Source organism: Carassius gibelio, chromosome B25, assembly GCF_023724105.1.
Source record: "Carassius gibelio isolate Cgi1373 ecotype wild population from Czech Republic chromosome B25, carGib1.2-hapl.c, whole genome shotgun sequence".
Taxonomy (NCBI): domain Eukaryota; kingdom Metazoa; phylum Chordata; class Actinopteri; order Cypriniformes; family Cyprinidae; genus Carassius; species Carassius gibelio.
The window spans coordinates 12,614,956-12,642,852 of NC_068420.1; the positions used below are offsets into that span (position 1 = coordinate 12,614,956).

The 27,897-nt window shown below is 35.5% G+C and overlaps 2 protein-coding genes across 2 annotated transcripts in view; one reads left to right on the forward strand and one right to left on the reverse strand.

The window, feature by feature from the left end:
- LOC128014006 (galactose-specific lectin nattectin-like) overlaps window positions 1–27,897 on the reverse strand; it is a 120,657-nt gene that overhangs the window by 25,493 nt on the left and 67,267 nt on the right. The gene's annotated exons all lie outside the window — the stretch shown is intronic.
- Window positions 5,187–27,831, forward strand: LOC128014009 (interferon-induced GTP-binding protein Mx2-like). The gene is made up of 14 exons (XM_052597236.1): window positions 5,187–5,284; window positions 10,441–10,637; window positions 16,114–16,233; window positions 16,345–16,455; window positions 17,132–17,286; window positions 17,369–17,507; window positions 17,615–17,813; window positions 22,709–22,787; window positions 22,888–23,010; window positions 24,567–24,699; window positions 24,793–24,936; window positions 25,076–25,152; window positions 25,251–25,460; window positions 25,543–27,831. Exons 1-14 carry the CDS (start codon window positions 5,187–5,189, stop codon window positions 25,774–25,776), a joined length of 2,019 nt encoding a protein of 672 aa, XP_052453196.1. The 3' UTR covers window positions 25,777–27,831.

The window sequence follows — 27,897 nt, forward strand, 5'->3', positions numbered from 1 at the left end:
AGCCACAGGAACACTTTTTATAAGAATCCATATTTTTAGAAATTTGTCATAGATACATTCTGCTAATTTAAAATGATAGGAAACAACCTTATGTTTATTAGATAAAAGTTAAACGATTAAGGATGTTACAAGGTCAACAGTAAGTTCATCATCGTCATCATCTCAAAACAAACAAACTTATTCAAATCAATTTCCTGAAGGGCCACAGCCCAGTTCAGCTCCAAACCTAAGCAAATACACCTGCTCATAATAATGAACATTTTGAATACCATGATTTGATTATTCTTTGTTTATTCAAGATTGGAACAAAACACTGCATTATGGCCCTCCAGGAACAGAATCAAAAATCCCTGTTAAACATAATTTTAACAAAATAATGTAATTTAATTCATATAATTCAATAAATTGTACATATATTTATACAAGTCACTAAACACCAATCAGTTTATTGTCTAATGCAGCAGTAATTACGGAGCAGGAGATAAAGCACAGGATAGCATCAAATCCAAGGTCTATCTTTAAGAGTGTGCTTGTCATTTATTTAATTAATTGTGCCTTCATCTGCTTCTACGGAGACTAAATTGTTAGACTCTTTAACTAACGAAGGCTATAGCAACTAACATGGCGCCAATATGGATCTATCTAAAACATGCTAGCAGCATGCTAAAACACAGTGAAAGCAGAAAGCAAGGGGGAAGTGGGGTAAGAAGTGGGGTAAGATGAGCCAGTGGGTAATTTAACCCACCCCCTGTATCTTGCCAGCTGTACACTTTTATTGTCATGTGACCATATATTTTGAAACCACCCATAATTTCTGCCAGACTGTGAAAAGAAGAAACACACGGGAGGAGTGGAAGGCCCCCAATTACTTTAAAAACAGTTTTTGGCATGTCAAAGTAAAATTTTAGCAAAACATATGTAATGGCTGTTACATCAAGGTAAATCTATCCAGGTCTGACAATATTTATCATGTAAGTGATATGCATATATCACATATATGCATATAAGTGATTTAGCAATGTATAAAACTGATAAAATGTGTAAATCATTTAGCTAAATATTAGCCCTGCTGAATTAGTCACAAGCAATTAATATATATATATTACATCTGGCAGCTATGGGGCAAAGTGAGACAAATGCTGTGGGGTAAAATGAGCCAGCATTTTATTTTAACCTGCTATAAGGCACTGAAATTAAGTTAAATCTCTGAAGTTTAAACTAGTAGTTTAATGTGATAGTACACAACAGATTTAGTTTATCATATTTACATATTATTATATACATATTTATTTGATAGGGACAGGGTACAAGTCCACCAAATCCTTATCTGAGAAGATACTTTTCATTATGTTGTAATCAGATATATCTTTCTACCTATAGTCCCTAGTGGCCTGTTCGACATGGCAAAACAGCTACCATGCCAAAAATCTTTTGACTAAATTGTTCATTAGTTTCAGTGACATTTATTCCTTCATTCTGATTCAGTTTTCTATCTTTGTTTTTCTCAACAAACTCTCTGTTTAGTCTGTTTTTTGGGAAGATTAGAACTTTGGTGTTAATATTGTTTCAGAGATGTAAACGATTAAAGTTGGTTGGTTTTATGTTGCATTATCTTAAGAAAAGAAATAAAGAAGGGAAGGAAATTTGTTAAGTTAAATTATCTTTCAAATTTAACATGGGTTTAAACTAGATTCAATGAGATGTTCAGTTTACAACCAGATGGTTCACCTTACTCATTGACTCGGGTCAACTTACCCCCACCCTGGGGCAAACTGAGACACAGGAACACTTTTTATAAGAATCCATATTTTTAGAAATTTGTCATAGATACATTCTGCTAATTTAAAATGATAGGAAACAACCTGAAGTTACTTTAGATACTTGATTGAATTTTGCGTCATTTTCGCTTATCTTGAGGACCCATGTTAAGTAAAAAAGTGGCTCATCTTACCCCACTCTCCCTCTATATGTATTAATGAAAAATACTTTTTTGTCCATAGAATGAGAGTTAGTGAAGTGCAATGTTGTTTTGGACTTCATTAAAGGGTTAGTTCGCCCCAAAAATGAAAATTATGTCATTAATAACTTTGCCCTTATGCTGTTCCAAACATGTAAGACCTCCTTTTATATTCGGAACACAGTTTAAGATATTTTAGATTTAGTCCGAGAGCTCTCAGTCCCTCCATTGAAGTTGTGTGTACGGTATACTGTCCATGTCCAGAAAGGTAAGAAAAACATCATCAAAGTAGTTCATGTGACATCAGAGGGTCAGTTGGAATTTTCTGAAGCATCGAAAATACATTTTGGTCCAAAAATAGCAAAAACGACGACTTTATTCAGCATTGTCTTCTCTTCCGTGTCTCTTGTGAGAGAGAGTTCAAATCAAAACAGTATATCCGGTTCGCAAATGAATCATTCAGTTCACCAAATCGAACTGAATCGTTTTAAACGGTTCGGATCTCCAATACGCATTAATCCACAAATGACTTAAGACTTAACTTTTTTTTTATGTGGCTGACACTCCCTCTGAGTTCAAACAAACCAATATCCCGGAGTAATGCATGAACTCAAACAGTACAATGACTGAACTGCTGTGAAGAGAGAACTGAAGATGAACACCGAGCCGAGCCAGATAACGAACAATAGACTGACTCGTTCACGAGTGAACAACCAGTTGCATCGGTGTTCGGATCACAAGTAGTTCTTTCGGACAGTTCGATTCAATAAACCGGTTGAAGAAAACGGTTCACCGGTTCTTTTGCACTCATAACACTAGCACAGAATCTGTTCAGAATCAATCACCAAAAGAATCAGTTCAGTTCAGACGCTCTGTGTGTCGGTCTGCTTCACGCTGAATCACACATGCACAGTATCATCAGCTCCTCGGTTCACGAATCGGACGCATCTGACAGAAACGGTTCTTGACTCGTGAACGAGTCAATGTTTTGTTCGTTATCTGCCTCGGCTCGGTGTTCATCTTCTGTTCTCTCTTCACAGCAGTTCAGTCAGTGTACTGTTTGAGTGCATGAATTACTCTGAGATATTGGTTTGTTTTAACAAACTAGTGCTCCCAGCACCGTAGCCAGATCCCAGGATGGCATTGTAGGGGGGCGGGAGGTTTTCTTTGTGGCTTTGAGCGCGAAATCCGTTGCTGCGCGTAAATCTTTAAACGCCTCCAGATCCACCCCGCCCTCGTCCAGGGATTTCAGAAGCTGTGCCTGAAAAACTTGGAGCACTGCCATCGTGTGCAGAGCAGAAATTGCTTCTCCCGAGGCCGCGTACGCTTTGTCCACTACGTGTGCGGTCAAACGACAGGGCCTTGACGGCAGCGTGGCACCTGTCTTCAGAGAAGCAGAGGAGGGGCAGAGGTGCACAGCGATGGATTCCTTGACGGGCGGAATGCGCGTATATGCACGGGCCGAGAGAAATCACCGAGGGCAATATTCTTCCGGGCCCTAAGCACCCGCACTGAGAATTCTTCGCAGTGTGGGCAGCCTGACCCATTGAGTGCTGCCTCCGCATGGGCGAGACCCAGGCAACGGATGCAGAACTCGTGGGTGTCCGGGGCCTGGTAGGATAATTGAAAGAGGAAGATTCTGAGGTTATGCCGCCAACACGGCATAATATATAGTGGCGAGGCCACGCCCATATTTGCTGTCTTGACTGGCATTGGCCAGAGAGAGTTGCAACTTCACTGGCGTTGTGCAATAGGATTTCAGGTAGGTTAGGAAGGAAGGGAGTCCCCAAGGCGTTAACGCCATGTCGAGAGACCGTTCTCGAGAGGGAACTAAGTATGAAAAATGTCCAGAGTTTTCTTATTAGATTTTTTTACAAAAAAATCTTTGGTGGTTTAACCCCATGAGTCTGACAAAACAATTTGCTTTAAACATTTACTGCAAAATCAGAGTACAGGAGTTTTAGCTCAAAATGTAAAAAAAAATTCTTCAATTATTAATTACAAAATTATAATAGCCTATTTGAAACGTTTTGTTAGCTGATTGCGGGCGGGCAGGCAGGCTAAAATCAACACTGCAGAAACTTGACACATATGTTTAAATATGAATAGGATATATAAAACTTAATTTTTATTTTATTAATTGGTCAGCAACCAGTGGGTAGCACACAAAGCATATTACAAATCAGAATCACAACAACAAAAAACTATAATATAAACAAAAGTAACAATTATAATAATGATTTAAAAAATGCCTACGAAATATTCACATGACACAATGGAGGGAAATAAAAAAAAAAACATGTTCAATTTATATCACCATATTTTTTATAACAAAGTAAACAAGTAGGGCTACATGATAAAAAAAAAATGTTTTAATTCAAAATGTGTTTCTTCGCTATTTCTGGGCCACAGGCATAGACTGAGGGTGAACCAACTCCAGGGTAAAGGTCATTGCACACTGCCAAAAGCAGCCAAATGTATTAAATGTTATAAACACATCTTTTAAGGCAAGAACCAGACATGGGTATGTAAGGTAAATGCAATCTGTATTTTTTTTTTTTTTTAATGGGACCAAATTTGTATTTAACGAAATTAAAATTTAATAAGATCATCAGAGATTTATAATTGTATAACGTTTCCTTTCCATGATCATTCAAACAGCGACTAGATTATAGGCTATAGACTAACATTATCACTAACATTATCTATCGCGAGTTTAAACACCCAAAAAATATCATTATAAACACTGAAGCTGTATAAAATTTGTAACGAATCTCACACTTATACATCTGTGCTTTGTTTATGATGAGGGAATTCACAGGAGTGCGGAATTCAGTCATCGAACACAAAACTGAGATTTAGCGAGGACTCATCTGAATGAATCTGTTAAGTTAATATGTTAACTCTGTTAATATTTCACGTAGTATTTTCAACGGTCAGTTGTGAAGGTCTGATTGGTTTTAAACTCCAGTGGGACATGCAGAAGAACCTTCCTGACTTGTTCAATCTGTGTGTACTGGCATTTGCATTCTTATGTTTACTTGCATTTGTATAATGGGTGTGACGCTATAAATCCAGTCTGACCTACTTTATTTTTTATTTAGATTTTCAGCATCACCACAAATGCTCTGTTTAGGTGAAACCTTCAATACCTTAAGAGGCATTCAAAAACAAGTACATTATAAAGGAAATATTCTTAGAAATTTTCTTTCTCTTCATTTTCCAGAAAATGGCCACTTCAGGCACAGTCAGTAAAATGTCCAGTTCAGGTTTGCTTTCAACTGCAGACCAAAGTGATGAAGATGGTGATAGTTCTCAAAATGAAAGGTTAGTGTATGTATGTATGTATGTATTTTACAACTGAATAAGTAGTTCATTCATTTTGAAGTAAATATTAATGCTTTTAGAAATTTGGTTTATTTCCTGCTATAAGAAATGTATGTATATGCCAATTGCCTGGTCTTGTGTATATAAATGTAAGCATATGTAATCGTATAATGGTAGTAAAAAATAAAATGGGAGTGAATTTGATTGAATTCGACTGGTGGAAAATTTTCTAGATAGGGATAAGCCATATCCAACAATTTTAGTAAACATCCCAATATGGTTTAATGCAGTTAAAGGAAAAAAAGTTAACAGAAGGAAAAAATATCAAGACAATAAATAAATAATTATCGATTTTCAAATATTGCACCTGTCAAACATAGTCTATTTTGCCGTCAATACTGTTGATAGTGTCCTTTATCAGTAGGCGTAGGTGTAGGTGTGTAAAAAAAAAAAAAGTTGATATTGTTTTCATGAAGACATGAGCCTGGTCTGTTGGTGGCCTCCCTCTATGTCACCTACAGCAGCCGCAGCACGCCAGCACCGCGTCAGGCACGGTTCTGGTGTGTAAAGACACAGAAAATGCGAGGCAGCCGCCACGCTCCTGACACGCAGCAGAGATGCCACGCAGCCAGTGTGTCACAGGCCTAACGTTACAAACATCTGAAAGGACCTTACAAATTAAAATATATATATTTTTTAAATAAAATAAAAAATTCCCACAGACAATGGAATAATGTACCGGGTTTTTTTTTTTTTACACTTTATACAGTTAGGCATCACTTGTTAAATTTGCTTTATCTCTATAGTAACACAGGCTTGATGTACTATTTAAAACTGCATTTCTCTAAATGTATTGCAAACAGAAATGGTAGCAGCATCGATATGGTACCCAATGTTTTTACTCAAAGATTTCTGGAGATCAATAAGCTTGTTCTGCCTATGTTCATATAGCGTTGAGTAAAATGTATATACAAATGTTTGACTGTCTGAACTACAAAGAAGAAAAATTATCCCAAAAAATTATTTTATTATTGTAATTTTCAATGAAGAGTCCACCATTCCTAACACTAACATAATGTCTAACTTGTAAATATTTATAAAAATAATTTTGCACACAATCTTATCAAATGTCATAAATTCATCCTTGTAGAATAGATCATGTTATTTACACCAGTTTGCTACCATGAGAAAAAATATGCTCCCATTTAAGACATGGACCAGAATTTTCTACCAGCGAGGAAAGATTAGATGAGGATTGTTTACAATGAAGAAATATTTTAATAGCAGACAAAGCCTGCACATTTGCAAATGTGAACAATTATTATTAAATTTACTGTACATTTTCAATGGAGGGACAGAAAGCTCTCAGACTAAATCTAAAATATCGTAAACTGTGTTCCAAAAATGAATGGAGGACTTGCGGGTTTGGAACGACATGAGGGAAGTATTTTAAAGTTTGAAGTGTTGCCATGGCAACAGTATTTAAGATATTATGAATAAATTGGCAGTTTTACATCACCTGTGTTTTGCCAATATTCTGATCAAGTATGCATCAAACATACAGGGGTTTCAAAGCATTAAAAAGTACTTCTTGCTGCCAGTGGGTGACACTATAACCGCCCCCCCCGAAATTCGATTAGCCACCCCAGGTGCCCCCCCTATAAGATGTCTTGTGATTGGTTCATTTTATGGCTAATCATTTTATAGACTCTACTGAAGTTCGCGATTCAAAGAAGTCGTCAGAGAGAAAAACTCTCGTCGCGGACTTGGTCTTTTACTTTATAAAGTGTGGGGAGTCGGGACACTAGTGATGGGAAGTTCAGATCAGTATACCGACTCTGACTTTTGAGTCGCTTTCAGCAAAATGAACAAATCTTTTTTTGAGTAATTTCGTTCATTTTAGCAAAATGTAAATAAATTGTTACGTGTTACTTCCCCCAACACATCTAGTACTTACGCAAACGTTGATTACACTACAAAAATACAAAACTAAAATGCTATAAAGGTACAGAAAATATTAATTAATTCTTTACATGGGTCTTCAGTTTGTGTTTAACTCACCTCTTGTCTGACAAGTCTTCGGGTTCAAACACTGAGAGATATATATATAACTGGATCGCTCATCGCGTTCTAAACTGCCAACAGGCAGTGAAGCCACCAGAAGTGTTCGATCCACCATCTTACTAATCCCTACTAGCAGAGAGCACCATTGAGTTACATTCAAACCGCTGTCCTAAAATAACTAGATTTGAAGCTGATCAGTCAAACGGGACTCGTTTTTATGTTATGTGTAATAAAGTAATGTTTACTTCAGATGTTATCTGCAGTGTTTACGGTCTTTTGGGACAGGATAAGTGATATATTTAAATCGTGTAGGTGGGTGTGTCTGCGGCACACTGACGACACAGGTAACTGATCAAACACAAAAATGGCTTATTTCTTTAAAGTTATTCAGGAATTATTAAACGAATGTATTAGTATCAGAAATGGATTTTAATATGTTACAATGAATTATACAATCGTTATATATTTCTCTATAATGAAATTTTAAAAAAAATTACTATCTGGGAAATAAAGCTTTGTATTTATTTCTTAAATCTGTACTGTATATAGTCAGTTATTTCTCTGAATAAATTCAAATTTCAGAACGAACACTTTGTAGTTTGTTATATGTGTTGAGGTCGTGTCCGTCTGATGTTTATCATGTTCATGATGCTCACTACTGTAATGAACGTAGCATTTTAATAAGTAGGGGAAATTCCTGACATTTAAAAAATAACCATTTACATGCCTAGGGTGTTCGCATTGTAATAATGTACAGTGATACTTCATATTTATAAACACTCACTTGTTGGGTGATGTTTTCTCATTAAAATACAAATTCCTATTAATTCAATGGAACTTTTTCGCACAGTAGGGATTACCAAGGGGCAAGGAACTCGACCGGAAGTTGAAGTCGGGCGGGGGCTGCCATCTTTTAGCAGAACTTCACTTGCGTTAGCATTCCCATTGACTCCCATTCATTTTGGCGTCACTTTGACAGTGAATAACTTTACATCTGAGGCGTTTAAAGACTCTGTTTGTCCATTATTTATTTCCAAAGATACACGAAAATGTATAAAGGGCTCCATTACCTTCTATGTTACATTATGGCCCCGTATAAACAGTTTTTGTAAAAAATAGGCTAACGATTGCGTCATAACCACTCGGCTCTCCTTCGCATTACCGTACAGACAGGAGGAGAAGCTCGCAGGCAATTAACTTAATATGGCGTACTGGCATTACATTTTAAAATACTATACAAAATAATTAATCAGAATACTTACTCCTGCTCACTCACGACAAAGAACTCCCCGCTCAAGCTCGCCGTCTCTGCAAGATTAACGATGGCAGTTTGCACGCACAGCCACTAGAAGATTTACATCTGGCAGACAGGTTGCTGACGTCGTTTGAGTCTGCACGTCAGAAACGGAAGTGCTAAAAAACGCTAAAACTGGGCTTCATTTGTCTCAATTGAGTTCCAATGGGGTCGATGTGTCCATTTCTTTTACTGTCTATGGGGATTACCAATATGGCGGCGCGGCGGCTTCACTTTAATGACGTCATGAGAAATCCAGTTCTATATTATAGATCAGTGGGTTCAAATCATTCCTTAATCACCTATTTCTGAAATTTCTGTCACTGTGTTTTTTTGTTACTGTTTCTTGAGGATCTGTGGTGTGTTATTTAAAAAATAAATAACCTTTATATAAATAAAATATTGATTAATTTGTCTTTTTGACTGTCTATCAGTAAATAAACACTAGGCTATATAATAATATAATAATCCAAGTATTTATAGCCTAGTTTAATTTTTAATGCAATTTTGAGTTTGCAGCTATAATAATTGCTTTTCCTAGGCAGACTTGACAAATTGGTCTAATATATGAAGCTAATCTGAAGGTTTAACTCAAAAGACATAAATCATACAAGGTAATTTTTGAAGATTAGAAACCACTGTAAAAAAAAAAAAATCAAAGTGATGTCGCCGTCATAGAGACGACTCTTTCTTCCCTAGTCACATTAAAGATTCGTTCGTTCAAGAACAACACATCACAAAACGCTAAACAAAGAGCTGGTAGGTAACCTTTATATATGGTTCATGTTTGTATGGTTTTCTCAGATCAATGTTTTTACACCGTCAGGCTCTGCTCACGTTGGTCGTGGTTGATTTCAATCAAATGTTCAATCAACGTTTAATAAAACACAATAAAAGTAAAATACGCTGGGCGCTATCAAACAATAAACAGTCATGGTGATTTGCATATTTTGTATCAGTTTATTTTGTGACAGTGACCACATATAGCAAGATTGCACCAAATGACAATATACACAGAATGTTCCTTAATAATAATAATTGTCTGGTGACGCTTTACTTGTTAATGCATGAGAGTAAGTCAATTAGATGAATTGTCAGGCCTAACTTAGTTATTTACACATGATATGGATGCATTCTGTGCATTTCATTAAGAATTTGAATTTTTTTTTTAGATTGAGAATAACAGACACACATAAGTGTTTATTTTGAATAAAATAAACAGTGCCAAGCCATGAAAAGAAGTAAAGATATAGGGAGTTTCTTTCTTTCAAAATTATCTTCAAGTCATCCAGGTGGATGCTGCACACTGGTGGTGGATGAGGAGATACCCCCTGACTATGTAAGCGCTTTGAGTGTCTAGAAAAGCGCTACATAAATGTAATGAATTATTATTAATTATTAATAAAAAATATACATTTTCAAATGTAACTTAATGGATATATACAGGGATGACATAAAAAAAGTGCTTTATTACTGCATTTTTTTTTTTTTTTTTTACTGCAAGTAACTTTAAGGTTAAAAAATAATAATAAAATAAATAGGATTTACGTAATATACTGTAGAATTTAGCTTTTTTTTTTTTGGTCGCTGGTGGCCACTCCATTTGGAGGCAGTGTCCTAGCATGCCCCCCCAGACTGAAAATGCTCTAGACACGCCTCTGAGCAAGACATCACATCAGTAAAATATAAAATACATTAAACAAATAAAAGTGACTATGTATGAAAGGCCAAACACTGAAAGAATTACAGTACAATCTGTTTTTTTTCTTCTTTACATGTGTACATCTATCTTTTACAGTCAGAAAATGATGGGAGCGGTTCACAGTCATTTAGAAGAACACATTCGTCCATGCATTGATCTGATTGACACTCTGAGGTCAGATGGCATCCATAAAGACTTGGCATTACCGACTATTGTAGTAATTGGAGATCAGAGTTCTGGAAAAAGTTCTGTGTTGGAAGCACTGTCTGGAATTGGACTTCCAAGAGGCAATGGTGAGTACTAAATTAATCTTTGCTATTGGATATTCATACACACTGGGTGACCACTTTAAGCACATATCTCCAATATTGCTCTCTTTGTTTGTCTGAGATCTGGTGACAAGGCCCTGACTGAAAACACACAGGGCCCTAGGAGTATGTTTTCTACAACAGGAATAATTAGTTTTATTTACCCCTCTGCAACTATTCTCGTAAACACAGTCGGTTATGTCTTAAGTGCACGTATACAGTGGAGAAAGAAATCTCCTCCTGTGCATTATAATATTGGATGCGTGCAGTCTGTCTTAAAGGGGCAGCAGCCTTAAAATACCTGCTGTTCCATTAGTGGCACCTGCTGTCAGAGAGTGACATTTGCATCTCATTCACAAAAGTAAAATCAGACCATTCTGTTTTTACTTACATTTTTTGAATTATATAATCCAGATAACATGTATTTAGCATTTTCTTTTGGATAATTCAAATTGTTCCCTCTGATTAAAAAAAAAAGAGCACCGACAAAGTCCTTGTTTATATGAAGAGATTTAATTTAGTTGTAGAAATTCTAAAACCAATCCTAAATTAAAAAAAAGTACATTTCACAAAGAAATATGCAGCATTCTGTCTGAGAAATAATAAAACACATTTTTATTTGTAATTGGTCTTAAATCTCATTGTGTTGTATATGAATGTGTATGTGAGTGTGTAAAATATATATAAGGATTAACATAGTCGAATCTGAATTTTCGAATCTTGCTGATATTCGACTAATAGTCGAATCGTATGTTTGGGGGTGGGGCAAAATAGATTGAGTCAAGTCAGACACTCGATAGCCATAATTACTGATGTTAACACACACAGGGAAAATGTGTAACAAATGCCTCGCAGATACGAACAGAGTAAATCCATTTTCTCATGTTTTGATTAAAATATAGTTAAAACTAAACGTCAGTGAAACCAAACATTCTCTCATTATAAATTTAGCCTATATGATAGTTATTTTCTGCATTTCTGTTTTGAGAGCAAGTTTTTAATAAATGGAATTAAACTCATAATTTAATGTAGAATACGCTTCATTATTTATACAACATACGACATATATATGTTCCTCATCGTGATGTATTTTTGGACTGATACGACTTATACTCAGGTGCGACTTATAGTCCGAAAAATACGGTAGGACTTATAATCTATCTGCAAAAAGAGCCGGAATGCAAATGAACGTGTCTGCGCGGCTCTGAATGAATTAATTTTGTGGACGCATTCACGAAACAATGTGCAGAAACACTGCAGCTAAACTCTAAACATTCACAGCGTTTTATTATAATGGTGTTCTCAGTATAATGGTATGTGTGTGACAGTCCCAATCAGATTTATTAATATTCTGCATTGTAGTTTGACCTGCTCGTTCTGCACAAGATTTATGTTTATTGACATTTAATCATATAGCAGACGCTTTCATCCAAAGCCACTTACAAATGAGAACAATAGAAGCAGTCAGGTCAACAAGAGAACAACAACAGCATACAAGTGCCATGACAAGTCTCCGTTAGTGTAGTATAGAACGCATGGCCAGGTTTTTTTTTTTTTTTCGTAAATGAAAAGACAAGAAAAGGAGAAGTGCTGGTATTAGTTGGTTAAGTGCAGGCGAAAAAGATGAGTCTTTAGATGTTTCTTGAAAATGAGTAAAGACTCCGCTGTACGAATTAAGATTGGGAGGTCATTCCACCAGCTGGGCACACTCCAGGAAAAGGTGATAAGATGCACAAGATGATTACGAGATAATCATCGTACTACTACAATGAAGCGTTTGACTCAACCAAACACATTTTATTTCAGGTAAATATATCCACAATAAATATAAACCTGCTGAATTGTTTTGAAATCACTTAAACACTCACTACCTGATAAAAAAAATCCAGTCTCTGGCTGTGTCAGTTTGAGTCTTGGTTAAGTTTTAAATCCCTGCCGCCAAGATGCTCCTCTGTGGGTCACGGATTATTGAAAGTCAAACACAAAACTAGGGGTGTTTGGATTTATTCACGCACTATAAAATATTAATTTGAAGCTTCTTTTCAGATTCTTATTCGCGGCTTTATATTAATAGGCTGCATATTAACTTATTGGGAGAAAATCACAAGTTCTATGTGAAATCAGGCATTTGAGCACTCACCAGGCGCGCAGATGGCACTAGGGACGTGGGGGACATGAGCCACCCCCCCCCCCCCATTTGTAGTTTTCCGTGTGAGTGTGACATTAGGTCCCCAGTGAACAGATAATTGAAAGTATAGCGAGTCCGGAATAATCAAATATCTAATTTGATGCATAATTGACCTATTATGACCAGTTTTTCAATAGAAACATTGTCTAAATTTAGTGATTCTGCTTTATGGGCTGGCGGTGGATCCTTACATTAACATGAACAATATATTTTTTTACACTTATTAATGTTTGTTGATGTTAGTTAATGCATTTAATAATGTTAACAAATGAGATATTATTGTAAAGTGTTACCAAAACCTTTAAAATGTTTTTTTTTTATTTATAAATCCTTAATTATCTATCAGCATGGTTTAAAATTTTTTTAGTTTTCATCTGTGAGCTGAACTGTTTTACTGCTACATCCATTAGATGTAAATTCCGATAAATGTCATTCCAAATGTTGTTCCAAACCCTTAAGACCTCTGTTCATCTTCGGGACACAGTTTAAGATATTTTAGTTTTAGTCCGAGAGCTTTCTTTCCCTCCAGTGAAAATTTATGTACGGTATACTGTCCATGTCCAGAAAGTTAATAAAAACATCATCAAAGTAGTCCATGTGACATCAAAGCGTCAGTTAGAATTTTTTGAAGCATCGAAAATACATTTTGGTCTAAAAATAGTAAAAACTATGACTTTATTCAGCATTGTGTTCTCTTCCGGGTTTGTTGTGAGCGCGTTCACAGCACTGCAGTTTAGTGATATCCGGTTTGCGAACAAATCACTTGATGTAACTGGATCTTCTTGAACCAGTTCACCAAATCGAACTGAATCGTTTGAAACCATTCACGTCTCCAGTAAGCATTAATCCACAAATGACTTAAGCTGTTAACTTTTTTAATGTGGCTGATACTCCCTCTGAGTTCAAACAAACCAGTATCCTGGAATAATTAATTTACTCAAACAGTACACTGACTGAACTGCTGTGAAGAGAGAACTGAAAATTAACACTGAGCCGAGCCAGATAACGAACAAAAGATTGACAACAGTAGTTGTCCACGAAAAACAATGGTGATCTGCTGTGGTACAAGTCCTTGTGGAGAGGGAAAGAATGCCTCCCTCTCCTGTTCCATTGTTGTCTCCATTTGTAGTTTGTCTAATGCACTTTAAAAAAGGAAACCGTAATTGTATTATTTTTACTATTACTTTAATAAATCACCACGGAAATACCGTTCAAGATAACAGTGAACAAATACAGACAATGTTTGTGGATGTTATTGGATGCTTCCGGTTTTTCTCATTTCTCACCATAATACGTTTGGTGACAATCAGTTAGAAAACCTCAGAGGAATATATCAAATTCCAGAGCATGCCCTTTTTACAAAGCCCTGAATAGCCATGTTCAGCCGAGCCTATGACATGCAGGGAAAAAACTGTTCAGCCTGATTAGATCTTTGTACTGAGTTTTGTATGAATGCGTTTAAATATGTGTGAGATGCACCGTACCACCGCTCTCTATACGCAGAGTATGCAGTCTGCGTAGGGCACCAACTCCCAGAGGGGGCTCCATCCCATTGGCTCCAAAAAAAAAAGTGCCATTCTCCCATCCGCGCTCGCTACCGCACTTACCTCATGTTTGCGGCGGAACGTTCATGATTGATGGATGGACATCTATGCCCGGTTAAAGGACATCAGCAATCCAGAGCAGAGAAAAGAAAACTAAAGAAAGTAAATAAAAAAACAGGCATAAAGTTGGCTTGACGTTGGACAATCAAGAGTCTCAATTTAGGGGCCGTCTCTAAAGTTACATGCAATATTGACATACACTTTTCTAAAGTCAGTAGCATTTGAGGAGAATGACTTGCAGTCATAAAATCAACTGTAATTGTGCAGCTATAATGCACAATTGAATTGAATGTTTGATATTTATTCAAATAAACTGTAAATCATATGTAAAGTTATGCTACTTTTTCACATGGGCTCAAACACAAATTTGAAGCTCAATAGCATTTGAGGAGAAAGACTTGCAGTCATAAAACAATTGTAATGTGTTCATTTAGGTGTCAGCTACAATGCACATCTATACATTTTTAATATATATTAAAATAAATTAAACAAGTAAAAACAAGGCTCGTTTATCACTTTCAGGTACATTCCTGAAAGTTTTTTTTTTTTTCAGAAAATGACCCATGGTTTTAACAATAACACCACAAATCATCATTCTTGTAGCCATGGTAACTGCAGATTAACCATAGTTTTGTTACTTCAAATAATAATTTACAAAAAAGTATTAATATACTGAAATATTTTTTTGTTGTTGTTGCTATAAAAACAGACTTAAGCCATCAATACCCTTTAAAATGACTTAAAATGCATTATATAAAAAAACAATGAGGCAATAATGATTGGTTAACTTAATAATAACACTGTTAAAATACATTAATGTAGGCAAATACAAAATAAACAATTTATGTACATGTTATTACAAATGGCTGCAAAGGGAGCCAAGTGCCATGTAATTGCTGCTGTTACACTTACAGGGCAATCAAATCCTTGTTTAGGCTACTGACCAAACATTAAATTCAAATATTCACTTAATCTTTCATTTTTGGCCACCTTTTTGCTATATATGACACAGCCTTTATAATTTCTTCAACAAAAAATGTGCATATCACAACCCTTACAAAACTAAACCACGTTTTATCATAGTTAAACTGCTTAATTCGCTTTTGCATGATTTCTGAATGCTTGAGACTATAAAATAAATTAGTCATAAGTTATAGCTATAGGTAAATGTCGAGAGCTACAATTGTAATTTGTAAATACAATTTACTCATTTTTTTTTTTTTTTTTTACTTTTTTTTTTTTTTTTTTTTTATAAAATTTATATTTTCACCCCTATAGTAGGTGTTTTTTTCCCCCCTATCATATTTGAGGAATGGGGGCACAGCAATACAATCCTGCTTAGGGCACCCATTTGGCCAGCAGCAGCCCTGGATATACATCAAGTTTTGACTGTTGAAAAGAAAAGAACAAGAGAGCTCTGTGCCTTAGTGGTGCTGGCCCTAATAATAATAACAATAACAATAATAATAATAATAATAATAATAATAATAATAATAATAATAATAATATAATAATAATAATCAAAACAACACAGTAACATAATATTTTGCAGGTCAAGGGGTGTTGTGACTCTCTCACTCTCTCCTTCAAACGATAGATGGATAGATACATCAATCAGTTGTCACATAACTTTTCATTTTCTGTTGATTGTCAACTGTGTTTGCTGTAGGAATTGTAACCAGATGTCCATTAGAGTTGAGGCTGAAGAAGGTACCAGGAGTCAACTGGAAGGCTGTTTTAACGTACGATAAGAAGACTGATGAATCTGTGAATTCCTCACATTCTGCAGGTTAATAGTAGTTAATAGTTAAGTGTTTTGTTTTCTCAACTGAGAGAGTATCTTTCAGCTGCATTTAAATTATCGCTTTTACAACTGGATTTAAACCATGTTTTGTTGCAGGTCCTATTAAAGCCAGCAAACTGGTGGTTGGAAAGGTAGCACAGGCAACTCAAAATCAGAAGAAAATTGAATTTTCAGATCCTTCACTTGTTGGAGAACATGTCGCAGCAGGTTAGTAAAACTGCTGGGATTCTCTTTTCTTTTCACTGTTACTAGTGTATAGAATTAAAAAAGATTCTAAATCTCATCATCAGTAACTATGTACATATATATTTTGTCCTATAAAATGGATTTTATTTTTATAGTCTTGAATGCTGTTTTGTCAATTCAGCATTCCAATTCACCTTATCACTGTGCAGAACCCATAGCACATCAGTTTTGTTGTATAGCCACATTCTTGTATACAATACACTATATCAATCTGTCAAAATCTGTATCAAACTTCTGTATTAATTTTACCCTCTTGAGCCTGTTATTAGCATGCTGCTAAGCTAACAATATATAAGCAGTACACAATAAATGGGTAAAATAGTCAAACTATTGATGCTTTAAGCACTGAATGAAATGTATATTTAATTCAAAGTCTCACAATTTTAGCCTAGTGTTTCTTTACAAATTATGTACTTGATTTTTTTTTTAAAGGGTACACCATTACATATAAAATGTAAAAACTGAAATATTCATTTATTAATTCTAAAGCAGTGGTTTTACTCAAAATATTTAAGTACTATATAGTCTCTTTACAATGGCTTGACTAAGATAAATGTCTTCATTCTCACTGCTTTAAAGGACACATTTATTTTCCAATGAACATTAGAGTTAATTCTGCAGTTTTTGTGCTTTATAGCCCAGAATGAGCTGGCAGGAAAAGGGGTAGGAATATGTGATGAGCTCATCACATTAGAGATCATGTCACCAGATGTATGTGACCTCACATTGATCGATCTGCCTGGAATTGCCAGAGTCCCAGTAGAAGGACAACCAGAGGATATTGGAAAACTGGTGAGTCATATAATCTGATTTTGCTGATTCATGATCAAACTAGTTTAAGTACAGTTTTTAATCTATGTCTTTGTCTTTATAGATCAAACATCTGATTATGAAATATATTAAGAAACCTGAGACTATAAACCTGGTTGTGGTCCCTTGTAATATTGACATTGCAACAACAGAAGCCTTAAAAATGGCACAAGAAGTTGATCCTGAGGGCAAAAGAACAGTTGGTAATAAAACAGTTGATCTGCACAACATCAAAAATCTCACCAAAATATTGTGCAGCGCATTTGCAAGAAAATTGATATTTTATAAAATAACCATTTCATTCTCACAGCCATTTTGACCAAACCAGACCTCATAGACAAAGGAACAGAGGAACGCATTCTGGCCATTGTCCAGAACAAAGTGATTCCTCTCCGCAAAGGTTACATCATGGTGAAGTGTAGAGGACAACAGCAGATCAATGATGAAATTCCTCTGGAGGAGGCAGCACAAATGGAGAGAGATTTCTTCCAAAACCATGACTATTTCAGGTTACAGACCGAAAATAAATTAATTTAAATTCATAATTAATACATTTTGCATATTAATTTATTTTTTTAATTTACTTATCCTAATAATATAATGAAGAAAAACATATTAAAAGAATTAAAAGAAAACCTTTAGTTATAAGGCATAAAGGCTGATTCATACTTCGGCGTCGTCGTACCTATGCCAAAGCTTACTCAGACGCACTCCCTTACTCCATAGCCTGACATGCACCTATCCAAAAATCTAACAGAGCATCAATTCTACATGGACAGCTGTGATTGGTCTGCTAGAATCCCTCCCTCCATATGAACTTGATTTTTGTTTGTGTTTATGTGCACTTTTATTTTATTGTTACTACACCTTATATAAAATCTAACAAAGCAAAGAGTCTTATCATTTAAGTGATGTGACATACAGCCAAGTATGGTTACCCATACTCTTACTTGGTGCTCCTCATTTAACCCATCCAAAGTGCACACACACAGCAGTGACCACACTCACTGAACACACACCATGCTGCAGGAGCAGGTGGGGGTTCGGTGCCTTGCTCAAGGGCACCTCAGTTGTGGTATTGATGGCCCGAGACTCAAACCCACAACCTTAGGGTTATGAGTCAAACTCTCTACCACTAGGGCATTATTATGCTACATAGCATTATACATCAGTAGTTGTCTGCAACAAACAATGTCTATCTGCCATCGTACAAGTCCTTGAAAGAATGCCATCTTCCCCTTTTCCTTTGTTGTCTCTGTTTGTAGTTTTAAATAATTTAATGGTTTGATATTTATTTGCCACTGTCGCGGCTATAATGCCTCTCCAAAGAGCGCTTCTTCGGCTTTTGTCGTGGTACTGCAGGTTATTCCAGCAACATGCCTGTTGACTCTGCAGAATAGCAGTTTGAATGTGTACACGTCGATGCGGACAATGACGCAGAAGTACTGTATAAATGAAAACTGATGCAAAGCCTATGGCATAAAAAGGCTACGGTCCGATGCAGAAGTATAAATCAGCCTTTATCTTTTTTATTATCAATATTTTTTATTATTTTCACATAAACTACTTACAGAATCAGTATGAATTTACAAGTAAACATTCTTTTCTAACCACTCTTCCACCCCCATCCAATCCTCACTAGACAGAGCACTTAAATAAAACTCATTGCGAGGCATTGAGTTGGTGTGTAAAATAAAAAAAGGAAAAAGACAAATGAAACAAGAAAAGTAAAAAAATTAAAGTCAAGATGGGTTGAATGGTCATATCAGCATTTTCAGTCAAAGTAACATCCAAATTATTCACGTATGCAATAAATCTGTCCCAAATCTTTACAAACATTTCCTTTTTTTTTTTTTTTTCAAGATTAAAAATAATTTTTTCAACAGGCACATACTGTAGGACGAAAGTTCTCTAAGCCATACAATAGGCCTAGGTGGTTCTTCTGATTTCCATTGTATAGCTATAAATTTCTTTTTCCCATTTAAGTCTTGACAATGATACATCCTTCCCATACAAGTCAATGAAATTGGTGTACATATAAGACACAAAACCTTTTTTCTCTCTTATAATGCTATCAATTGGAAGTAAAGAGAGAGACCTTAAATTATCATGTATTGTATTTATATAATTTCTCACCTGAAAGTACTTGAAAAAGTATTTAACTGGAAGAGAAAACATTATTCTTAATTGTTCAAATGTCATTAGTGTGTCCTCCTCATAGAAGTCTCCAAACACTTGTATTCCCTTTTTAAACCAATATTATGTTATCCCATCTCTTAATACCTCAGGAAGAGATGGTTTGTATTGAAAAGGAGTATTATAATATAACGACAGTAGCCAATTATATTTTTTTTTTCCTGATTTCAAACCCCAATTTGCAAGCATGTCTAAACTACTTTTGTAACACAAGTCAATGGGATTAACAGCGCCTTATCTAGAGGTATTTCCCCTGCATGATATCTTTTGATTTGTTTCCATGCAGGTGGCAAAGTACTATTCATCTGCCAAAATCATACCGCTCTCATTTGTGCTGCCCAATAATAAAACCGAAAATCTGGAAGTTTTAATCCACCTTTTTTAAATGTCATTTGTAAAGTTTTAAGTTTAACCCTCAGAGTTTTATTATTCCAAATAAATTGGGCTATAGCGTTTTTTTTTTTTTTTTTTTTTTTTTTTTACTTTTGTGGGATAGAAAAAATTAGGAAGAACATTGATTTATCATTGAACATATGGGACGGCAGTGGCTCAGTGGCTCATGTAGGTTGTCTACAAACCGGAAGGTTGGTGGTTCAATCCCTGGCTCCACCTGACCAAGTGTCGAGGTGTCCTTGTGCAAGACACCTAACTCCAGATGCTCCTGACGAGCTGGATGGCGCCCTGAATGGCAGACACCGCAATCGGTGTGTGAATGAGTGTGTGAATGGGTGAATGTGAGGCAAATTGTAAAGAGCTTTGGATGGCCATGTGGTCTGTTGAGAGCGCTATATAAATGCAGTCCATTTACCATTTAATCCTTAAATGCACAATTTTTTCAGAATTCCATAAAGGAATGTTTTAAGAGCATTTTCTCCGCAGTCAAATTCAGTGGAATCAAAACACTTTTATTAATATCGATTTTATAACCAGATAGGTCTCTACAGTTTTCCAACAATTGAAATAAAGTAGGTAGAGATGATTAAGAATTATTTAGATATAACAAAGCATCATCCGCTTACAATGATTTTGCGTACACAACCTCCTACCTCTAGTCCATATATTGATTCATTTGCCCATATTGCTATGGGCAGGGGTTCCACTGCTAACGCAAGAAGTAGTGGAGACTGAGGACATCCCTGTCTGGTTCATATCAATAAATCATTTTGTGAAGAAATTAAGAATTTCAAATGAAGAAATTCATTTTATGCAAAATAGCTATCAAATAAGGCCATTCTACTCTGTCGAAAGCTTTTTCTGCATCTAAAGAAAGAGCGATCACCGGAGAATCCTTTTGTTTTGCCGAGTAAATAGTGTTCATTAATCTTCGTATATAATCGAAAGAGGATTTATTTTTTTATAAATCCAGTTTGATCCATATGAATTAAACTAGGTAAAACCCTCTCTAAATGTAATGCAATCATTTTAGAAAGAATTTATATTCAGAATTAAGTAGTGAGGTCGGTCGATATGAGGTACATAGGTTAGGGTCTTTGCCAGGTTTCAGCAGGACCGTAATTAAAGCCTGATTTAAAGTCTCTGGTCATTTTTTTTTTTTTATAAATTGCCTCCTCATACATTGAAAGCAATGGGTCAGCTAATTTAGCGAGAAAACATTCAATAAAAGTCCATTGAAAAACCATTCAAACCAGGTGTTTTACCCCAAGCTAGTGCAGCAACAGCAGACTCTCTTCTTTTGAATTTTTTTTTTTTTTCTACTTCTCCTCGGTCATTATCACATAAGACTGGGATATTTAATTTAAGTTTTGGATTTCAGCTTCCTCTACTCCTTGAGACTTATACAGCAATTATATTTTAATTATATTTTTATATTTTAAATATAGTCCACCCTTGACATAACCAAAGTTATTAATAATCATCGAAGAGCGCAAATCATCTTCAGCGCAGTTAATCTTGCTTGCTATACGGGTGATTGCTTTAGTAAAGTTTACTATAGATCCCTTGACATCGTTGATATGCCTTTTTTATATTAAATAAGTGCAATTAAGTGCAGATGCTGTTGTCTAAAATAAGTCTCTGTCGATGCTTTGGAGTTGAAGGATCTTTGTCCCACCGATAGCTAAATCCTCAGCGTCGCAGGAACGCTTTGAGTGAGCTGAATTCTTGTCGCTTTCTAAATGAGGTTGATGACATGTCACCAAATAGCATGATAGTAGAATTGCCATAGGTGAGCTTGCCCCGTTCTCTGGCCAGGTTGAGGGTCATTAGTGTGTCTCCACATCGCAGTAGACTAATCAGAATGGCCCATGGTTTGCAGTTTTCCGCTGGTCGTCGTTGCAAAGCGAGATGAGCTCTTTCAATTTCGTAGATCGCATCCTCCTTTCCCAGAATTTTAGGAAGCCATTCTTTTAAAAAATCCACTGTGTTTCTGCCTTCCAGTCCCTCTGGGAAATCAACAAGATGTAAATTCTGATGACGAGATTGATTCTAAAGTTCATCAATTTTATCTTTCAGCTGTTTAATTTCGTCGTCAATATCCAATTTGACATCCCCGACATCTTTGTGAAGGCCCGTTATGCTTCTTCCGTCTCCAGCTGCTTGGTTTCTACATCCACTGTTCTCATTTATTCACTGTAATTTATTTCTCTTAGAATTCTGAGAACTAACTCAGGCGTTCGTCGATTTAACTCCTGAACTCTGAGAAAAGATTTTTCCATTTCTGCATGGAACCGTGGCGGCGAGTCAGATAGTGGTAGTCTCAATTCCTGAGTTTCTTCTTTTTTTATTGTCTGTTTTCTTTGGATTCGGCATATTTGTCAAAATATTTGAAGTTATTATTTTAGATAAAGTACTTTCGTCGCAATGTCTTTAGAGAAGGTTATTTAGAGTTATTCGGGAGCTCTAAAAGCTGCGTCTCACTCTAGCGCCATACCCAGAAGTCCAATCAGCCTGAATCTTACCAATATTTTCAGGTCAGCTCATATGGTATTTTAAAGTGTCCTAATATTGTGTTGGTGTTTAAATGCATCAAATTTTTTCAGAATATACATTTAATATTGGAGTCATTTGCCAATGATTAGGAAATTATTTGTTCCAAAAAAACTCGTAGCAAACCTCTCCCTTCCCTTTTTCTTTTTTTATATAAATGTTTTTGTGTGTGTTCACTTTGCCCATTGTTTTTTAATTAATCTATAGTACATTAAATAAAATAAGCCAACTTGTGAAAAAATTGCCTTCTCTTTTTCAACAGATGCCTCTTGAAAGAGGATAAAGCAACTATTAAAAATCTTGCCGTCCAACTAACTCAGGATCTTGTTGATCATATCAAAGTAAGTTTCTAAATGCCTCAAAATCATGAATTTTTTGTGAACTGCACTTTGGATGGATTAAAATACTATAATCAAATTGTGTCTTGCCTATCTTTGTCAGAAATCATTGCCACAGCTCCATGAGCAGATAAATAAGCAGTTGTGGAGTGTGAAGAGAGCACTTAAGGACTGTGAGATTGGACCACCAGAAGACCCTGAGGGAGCCAAGGATTTCCTTATTAAAGTAGGACCTCTTTCACAATGAGCGGTGATAGCAGAGCTTTATTAAAAGAACGTAGTCATACAGGCAGGTAAATCAGCAATCCTGTGGAATTATTTTTGTGTCTTATTATTATTCCATCAAAGATTCTGTGTTTAAAAGTGAAACAAACTATTTTGTAATTAAAAATTTAGATCGCTCTTCTTAAGGCTCAAAAATAAAGAAATTGCTAAAATTAATTGCAGTGCATATAAATCTTTGAAAATCTTTATGGTCATAATTTATGAATCCTCACCCTCCAAATGAGCTAGTTATTTGGTGTGCGTTACTTATCTTATTTTCACTTGAGCTATAATAATCGACAGTCTCTGAAAATATTGTCCTGACGCTTTACTATTGGGGATTCTGGCAGCTAGCTATACCGTTGGTTAATCAAATCTACAGTGGGCTTAGCTAACATTACGTATTTAGATGGGAGAGCATGTGAGGACATAAGGACATGAGGGGACATAATTAAGTTGACTTGTCACAGAGTTTAAGATATGTTTGTTATCTTAGTACATGACCTGTTTCTCATCATGAAACAGGGTGGCAGTGGTCAACCTGTGACATCAATCGAGAATGACCAATAGGAAAAGGCCTTTCATCCTGGTGGGTTGAGACCTCCCACTGAGAGACAGCTTAACTCGCAAGCAAAACTTTTGAACTAGCAAAAAAAAGGTTTTAGATCAGCAAAAAAAGATGGCAGAAACATTTTTGATTTGTGATTTTTTTTTAAAAGTATTAGTATAGTAAGTGCACAAAGAAAAAGATTTTCAAAGATTTATATGCACTGCAAATAATTGTATCTATTTCTTTTATTTTTGAGCCTTAAGACTTTTTTATTACAAAATAATTTGTTTTACTTTCAAACACAGAATGTATTATTTGAATAATAAAGACACAAAAATCATTCCATACAATCCAAGGTGAGACAGAGTAATCAAAAAAACAATAGGCAAGGGTCAGGAGAGGCAGCAAATGATTAAAAGGAACAAGGTCACAGACCAAAGTTGAAACCACAGGAAACAAGGAAAACATGTAAACTACAGCAAAACAAGACTTCGCAATCAAGGAGTGAGTAATCCAGACTTTATAGTATTAGATTAATGAGGTGATGAGCTACAGGAGAATATGATCAGTGAAGAGTCCGGGCAAAGGATCATGGGGAATGTAGTCTGTGATACTAAGACACCAGTCTAGGATGGAGTGCCCTCTAGTGTCCATCAAGGGCATTTCCAGCAGTTGATCTTAACAACTTCAAGACATCAAATCTTCTTGCTTCTGAAAATTTCATTAGGGTTCAATCTGCTGGAACCCTTCAAGAAAACCAAAAAATGTATTGAACAAAATATGAATTTTGTAATACAGACAGATCTGTTTGTTAATTAAATTAATAGATACACTTAGAATTCAAAGGGGGTAAAAAGTCAAATGTAATCCCAAAATTGCCCTTCAGATAAAACATCTTTTACCCTCTCAAGTCCTGTATGATAATAATTTAACAGGCGCATGATGGAACAAATATATTTTTTCCTCAGACATTAAATGGATTTAATGAGAAAATCAAGTCTCTGTCATCAGAAGAGATGATAACTGAGAACAATATGTTTGCCATGCTTCGTGCTGAATTCAAGAAGTGGAATGATTATCTTAACAGTACAAAGACACCCTGTGAGTATATTTTCACATTTAAGAAGCAGAGAGTTCAAATGAAAATGTGAAGGGTCAGGTAAATTCACAAGAAATCCATATTGTTTCCAAAAGTTAACAATTCAAATGAGTTAAGCAAGAATTACAGAGGGATGGAACTGCCTGGTTTCATGAACTACAGATTCTTTAAGAAGATAATGCAGGACCATGTGGCCAAACTTAAGGATCCAGCCATTGATTTACTCAATGCCATAAAAGGTACCATCACACATATTTTTGTTTTAAAGACTTTCTGGTCATTGTGGAGAGCCTCCATTAAAAAAACAAAATATTAGATCAAGAACTGAATGACTAGTTTTAGCACATCTTTGTTGTTCATTGTGTATTTCTTCTGAAGACATCATCATTAAGCAATTCACGGACGTGGTGAGTGAGTGCTTCCAGAACTATCATGTCCTTCAAAACATCACTAAGGTGAATAAGGCCTTTCAATTGCTCCTCAAATAATGAAAATATTATAGTCCAAGTTGATCAAGTTGTCTTTCCTTTGTTCTTCTTTACTTGATTTTTAGGACAAAATCAACAACATTCAGTTAACCCAGCTAGAAAAGGCAGAGCAGAGGATCGCAGAGCAGTTTGAAATGGAAAACAGGATCTACACTCAAGATCCCATTTTCCTGAAGACCTTGAGTGAGATTACAAATGAGACTTTTTCAGAAAAGGAGTTACCTGTCTTTGACAAACCATGCAAGTATAAACAAATGCTGGAGGCGTATTATGAGGTAAACTTACAGTAGTTTTCATTAACAAACTGCACTGTGCTTGTGGTGTGATGACATAACTTATCTAATTGTTTTCTTTCAGATTGTGGTGCAGCGGGTGGCTGACCAACTGCCCTTGATGATCAACTTTTACATGCTGCAGGAGACGGCTCAGCTCCTGACTATTGACACAGTGAAATTACTGGAAAAGCCAGATGTGCATGAGCTCCTGTCTGAGGACTCTGATGTCAGCAGAAGACGCAAAGACCTAAGAGCTCGTCTGAATCGTTTGACTACTGCTACAAAAACAATTAGCAATTTTCTAAATAATCACTAGAAGATATATCTGTAAAAACAACACAAAATACTAAATATACAAATATGGATGTATCTAATCTTAATCTTGTAATGTATCTGACAACTTCTATTCAACCATCCATTTTCCAGACTTGTTTAAGCGTTGCAGGATTCGACAATTTAACCCATATAACTTTTGGTAACACTTTAGAATACTGTTTTATCATTACTGAATAATGACAAAAGAACACATGGGCTATACAATATTAGCAATATTATCTAACAAGATACTCTGATTAATTAATTAGTAAGTAATAGTGCTTAGTTGCGTTCACTATTTGCTAATCAGTAGCTAATTTTTTTTCTTACCTCCCTTAAGAACTAACAATAACTACTATTTACAGGTCCATAATTAATATAAATAATGTATAATTAAATCGGGGCATAGAGGAGAAACAATGATGTACATTATATGGAAGATAACGTGTTTTTTGAACCTTAAACCATATGAACATTGATTTACACCAGATACACAAAATAATGTTCTTTTTAGCAACATCATACGACCCCTTTAAGGCATGTGTATATATTATGACAATCAAAAATTATTAGCAAGCTAAACAAAGTTTGGTAGCACTTTAGAATATTGTTCCATTGTTAATGAATAACTAAAAATTACTAATGTACTATTAACATTCTATTAACCACGATTAACTTTCAAAACCTCTGATTAATGATGTAGCAATAGCACTCTATTAGCGAATCAACAAATAAAATGTTTTCATTTATCCTGGATAACTAATAAATACAGGTTCATAATTAATGTGATTGATTAAATAGTGTATAATTAATTTTAAAGTAAGATCATGATAAAACACTAGTAATGACTCACTAAACCCTTCTAAAGGACTCACTATTTATGTGGATCAGTATTCTTGAGTGAAGATCACGGTAACCCACTAGTAATGATTTATGCGTTGCCAAATCTAGCAAAATTCACTTTAAAATACAGATCCCAAAAGAATCTGTAATATAGACATCACTACATGAGACAAAACTTTTACAAATTTAGTTAGGGTTAGGGTTAGCCAAATTTAGTTAGGGTTAACCCTAACCCAACCTAACCTAACCCTAAATTTTACAAATAAAACCATTACAAATGAGGCATTTATTGCATTCAATGGGGACATGATTACTGATGATAATGACTCGTACTGTCTGTTTCGTACTTGGCAAACAACCAGCCTACTCTACAATGCTCAGAACTCGTGTTTGAATCATCATTGTCAAATTATTTAAATATAAAAAAACATACTTACAGGCGGTGAGTTAGAAGCGCCAGACTATCCTTGCAAAGTTGGAATTGCCCCACTTTATAGAAACAGCCTTTGTGCCACAGATGCATTGTAGGCTACTCTCACAGGAAACTGTCTATCCTACACAAAATGCGCTGCACACGTCTAAATATTTGGGTTGAACTGATCTGGAAAATTGTTGTAAATACAACCTAACCACTGATTTCTAGTTGTGTCCTCTTTTGGAAGGCCAAACAAAGTTTCGCTTTCACAACGATACACACAGCGACTCCACAACATGGTGGAATAAAAGTTTCGCCTTCTTTATTTGCGTGATCTTCCCACAAAGAGACGTAGACGCGGGGTGTGTTAGAATGAGCCGTTTTGGGTGTGGTTGACTTAACTTTATTATAGAATAAGTCTTTGGATTTGAGACCTAAGTCTTTGCAACTTTGTTCTTCACCAAGAATCTAACTCACATCTATTGGCTGAAGTGGGGCACTCACCTACATTTTGTTTTCTAAATCATCTGGAAGTATCCGTGCTTTGACTACAGTGCATTATTTTCTTGTTATATGTTGAAAATTAAAATCACTTTTTTACCTTATTGATTGAATTGTGTGTGTGTGTGTGTGTGTTGCTTCAGTATGATAATATTAGGTGTAAAGCCATTTACTAAATATTGTTTCTAATGAACTGCTACAGCTATTAGTGTCAGCAAAGCAGTGTTAACTAGCTAGATGACAGACTATGTGTAACATAGGTAAGGTAAGGTACGTAAAAAACTGTACACGGATGCAGTGAATGCTATTTAATCACATCACTGTACAGTTAAATGTAGTTCGTAGAGTACAATACATAAGGTA

Coding starts and splice junctions, on each gene's coding strand:
- LOC128014009 (XM_052597236.1), top strand. CDS start 5,187: ATGGCCACTTCAGGCACAGTCAGTAAAATGTCCAGTTCAGGTTTGCTT. Junction 5,285..10,440: donor GATAGTTCTCAAAATGAAAG/GTTAGTGTATGT, acceptor TATCTTTTACAG/TCAGAAAATGATGGGAGCGG. Junction 25,153..25,250: donor TCCTTCAAAACATCACTAAG/GTGAATAAGGCC, acceptor CTTGATTTTTAG/GACAAAATCAACAACATTCA.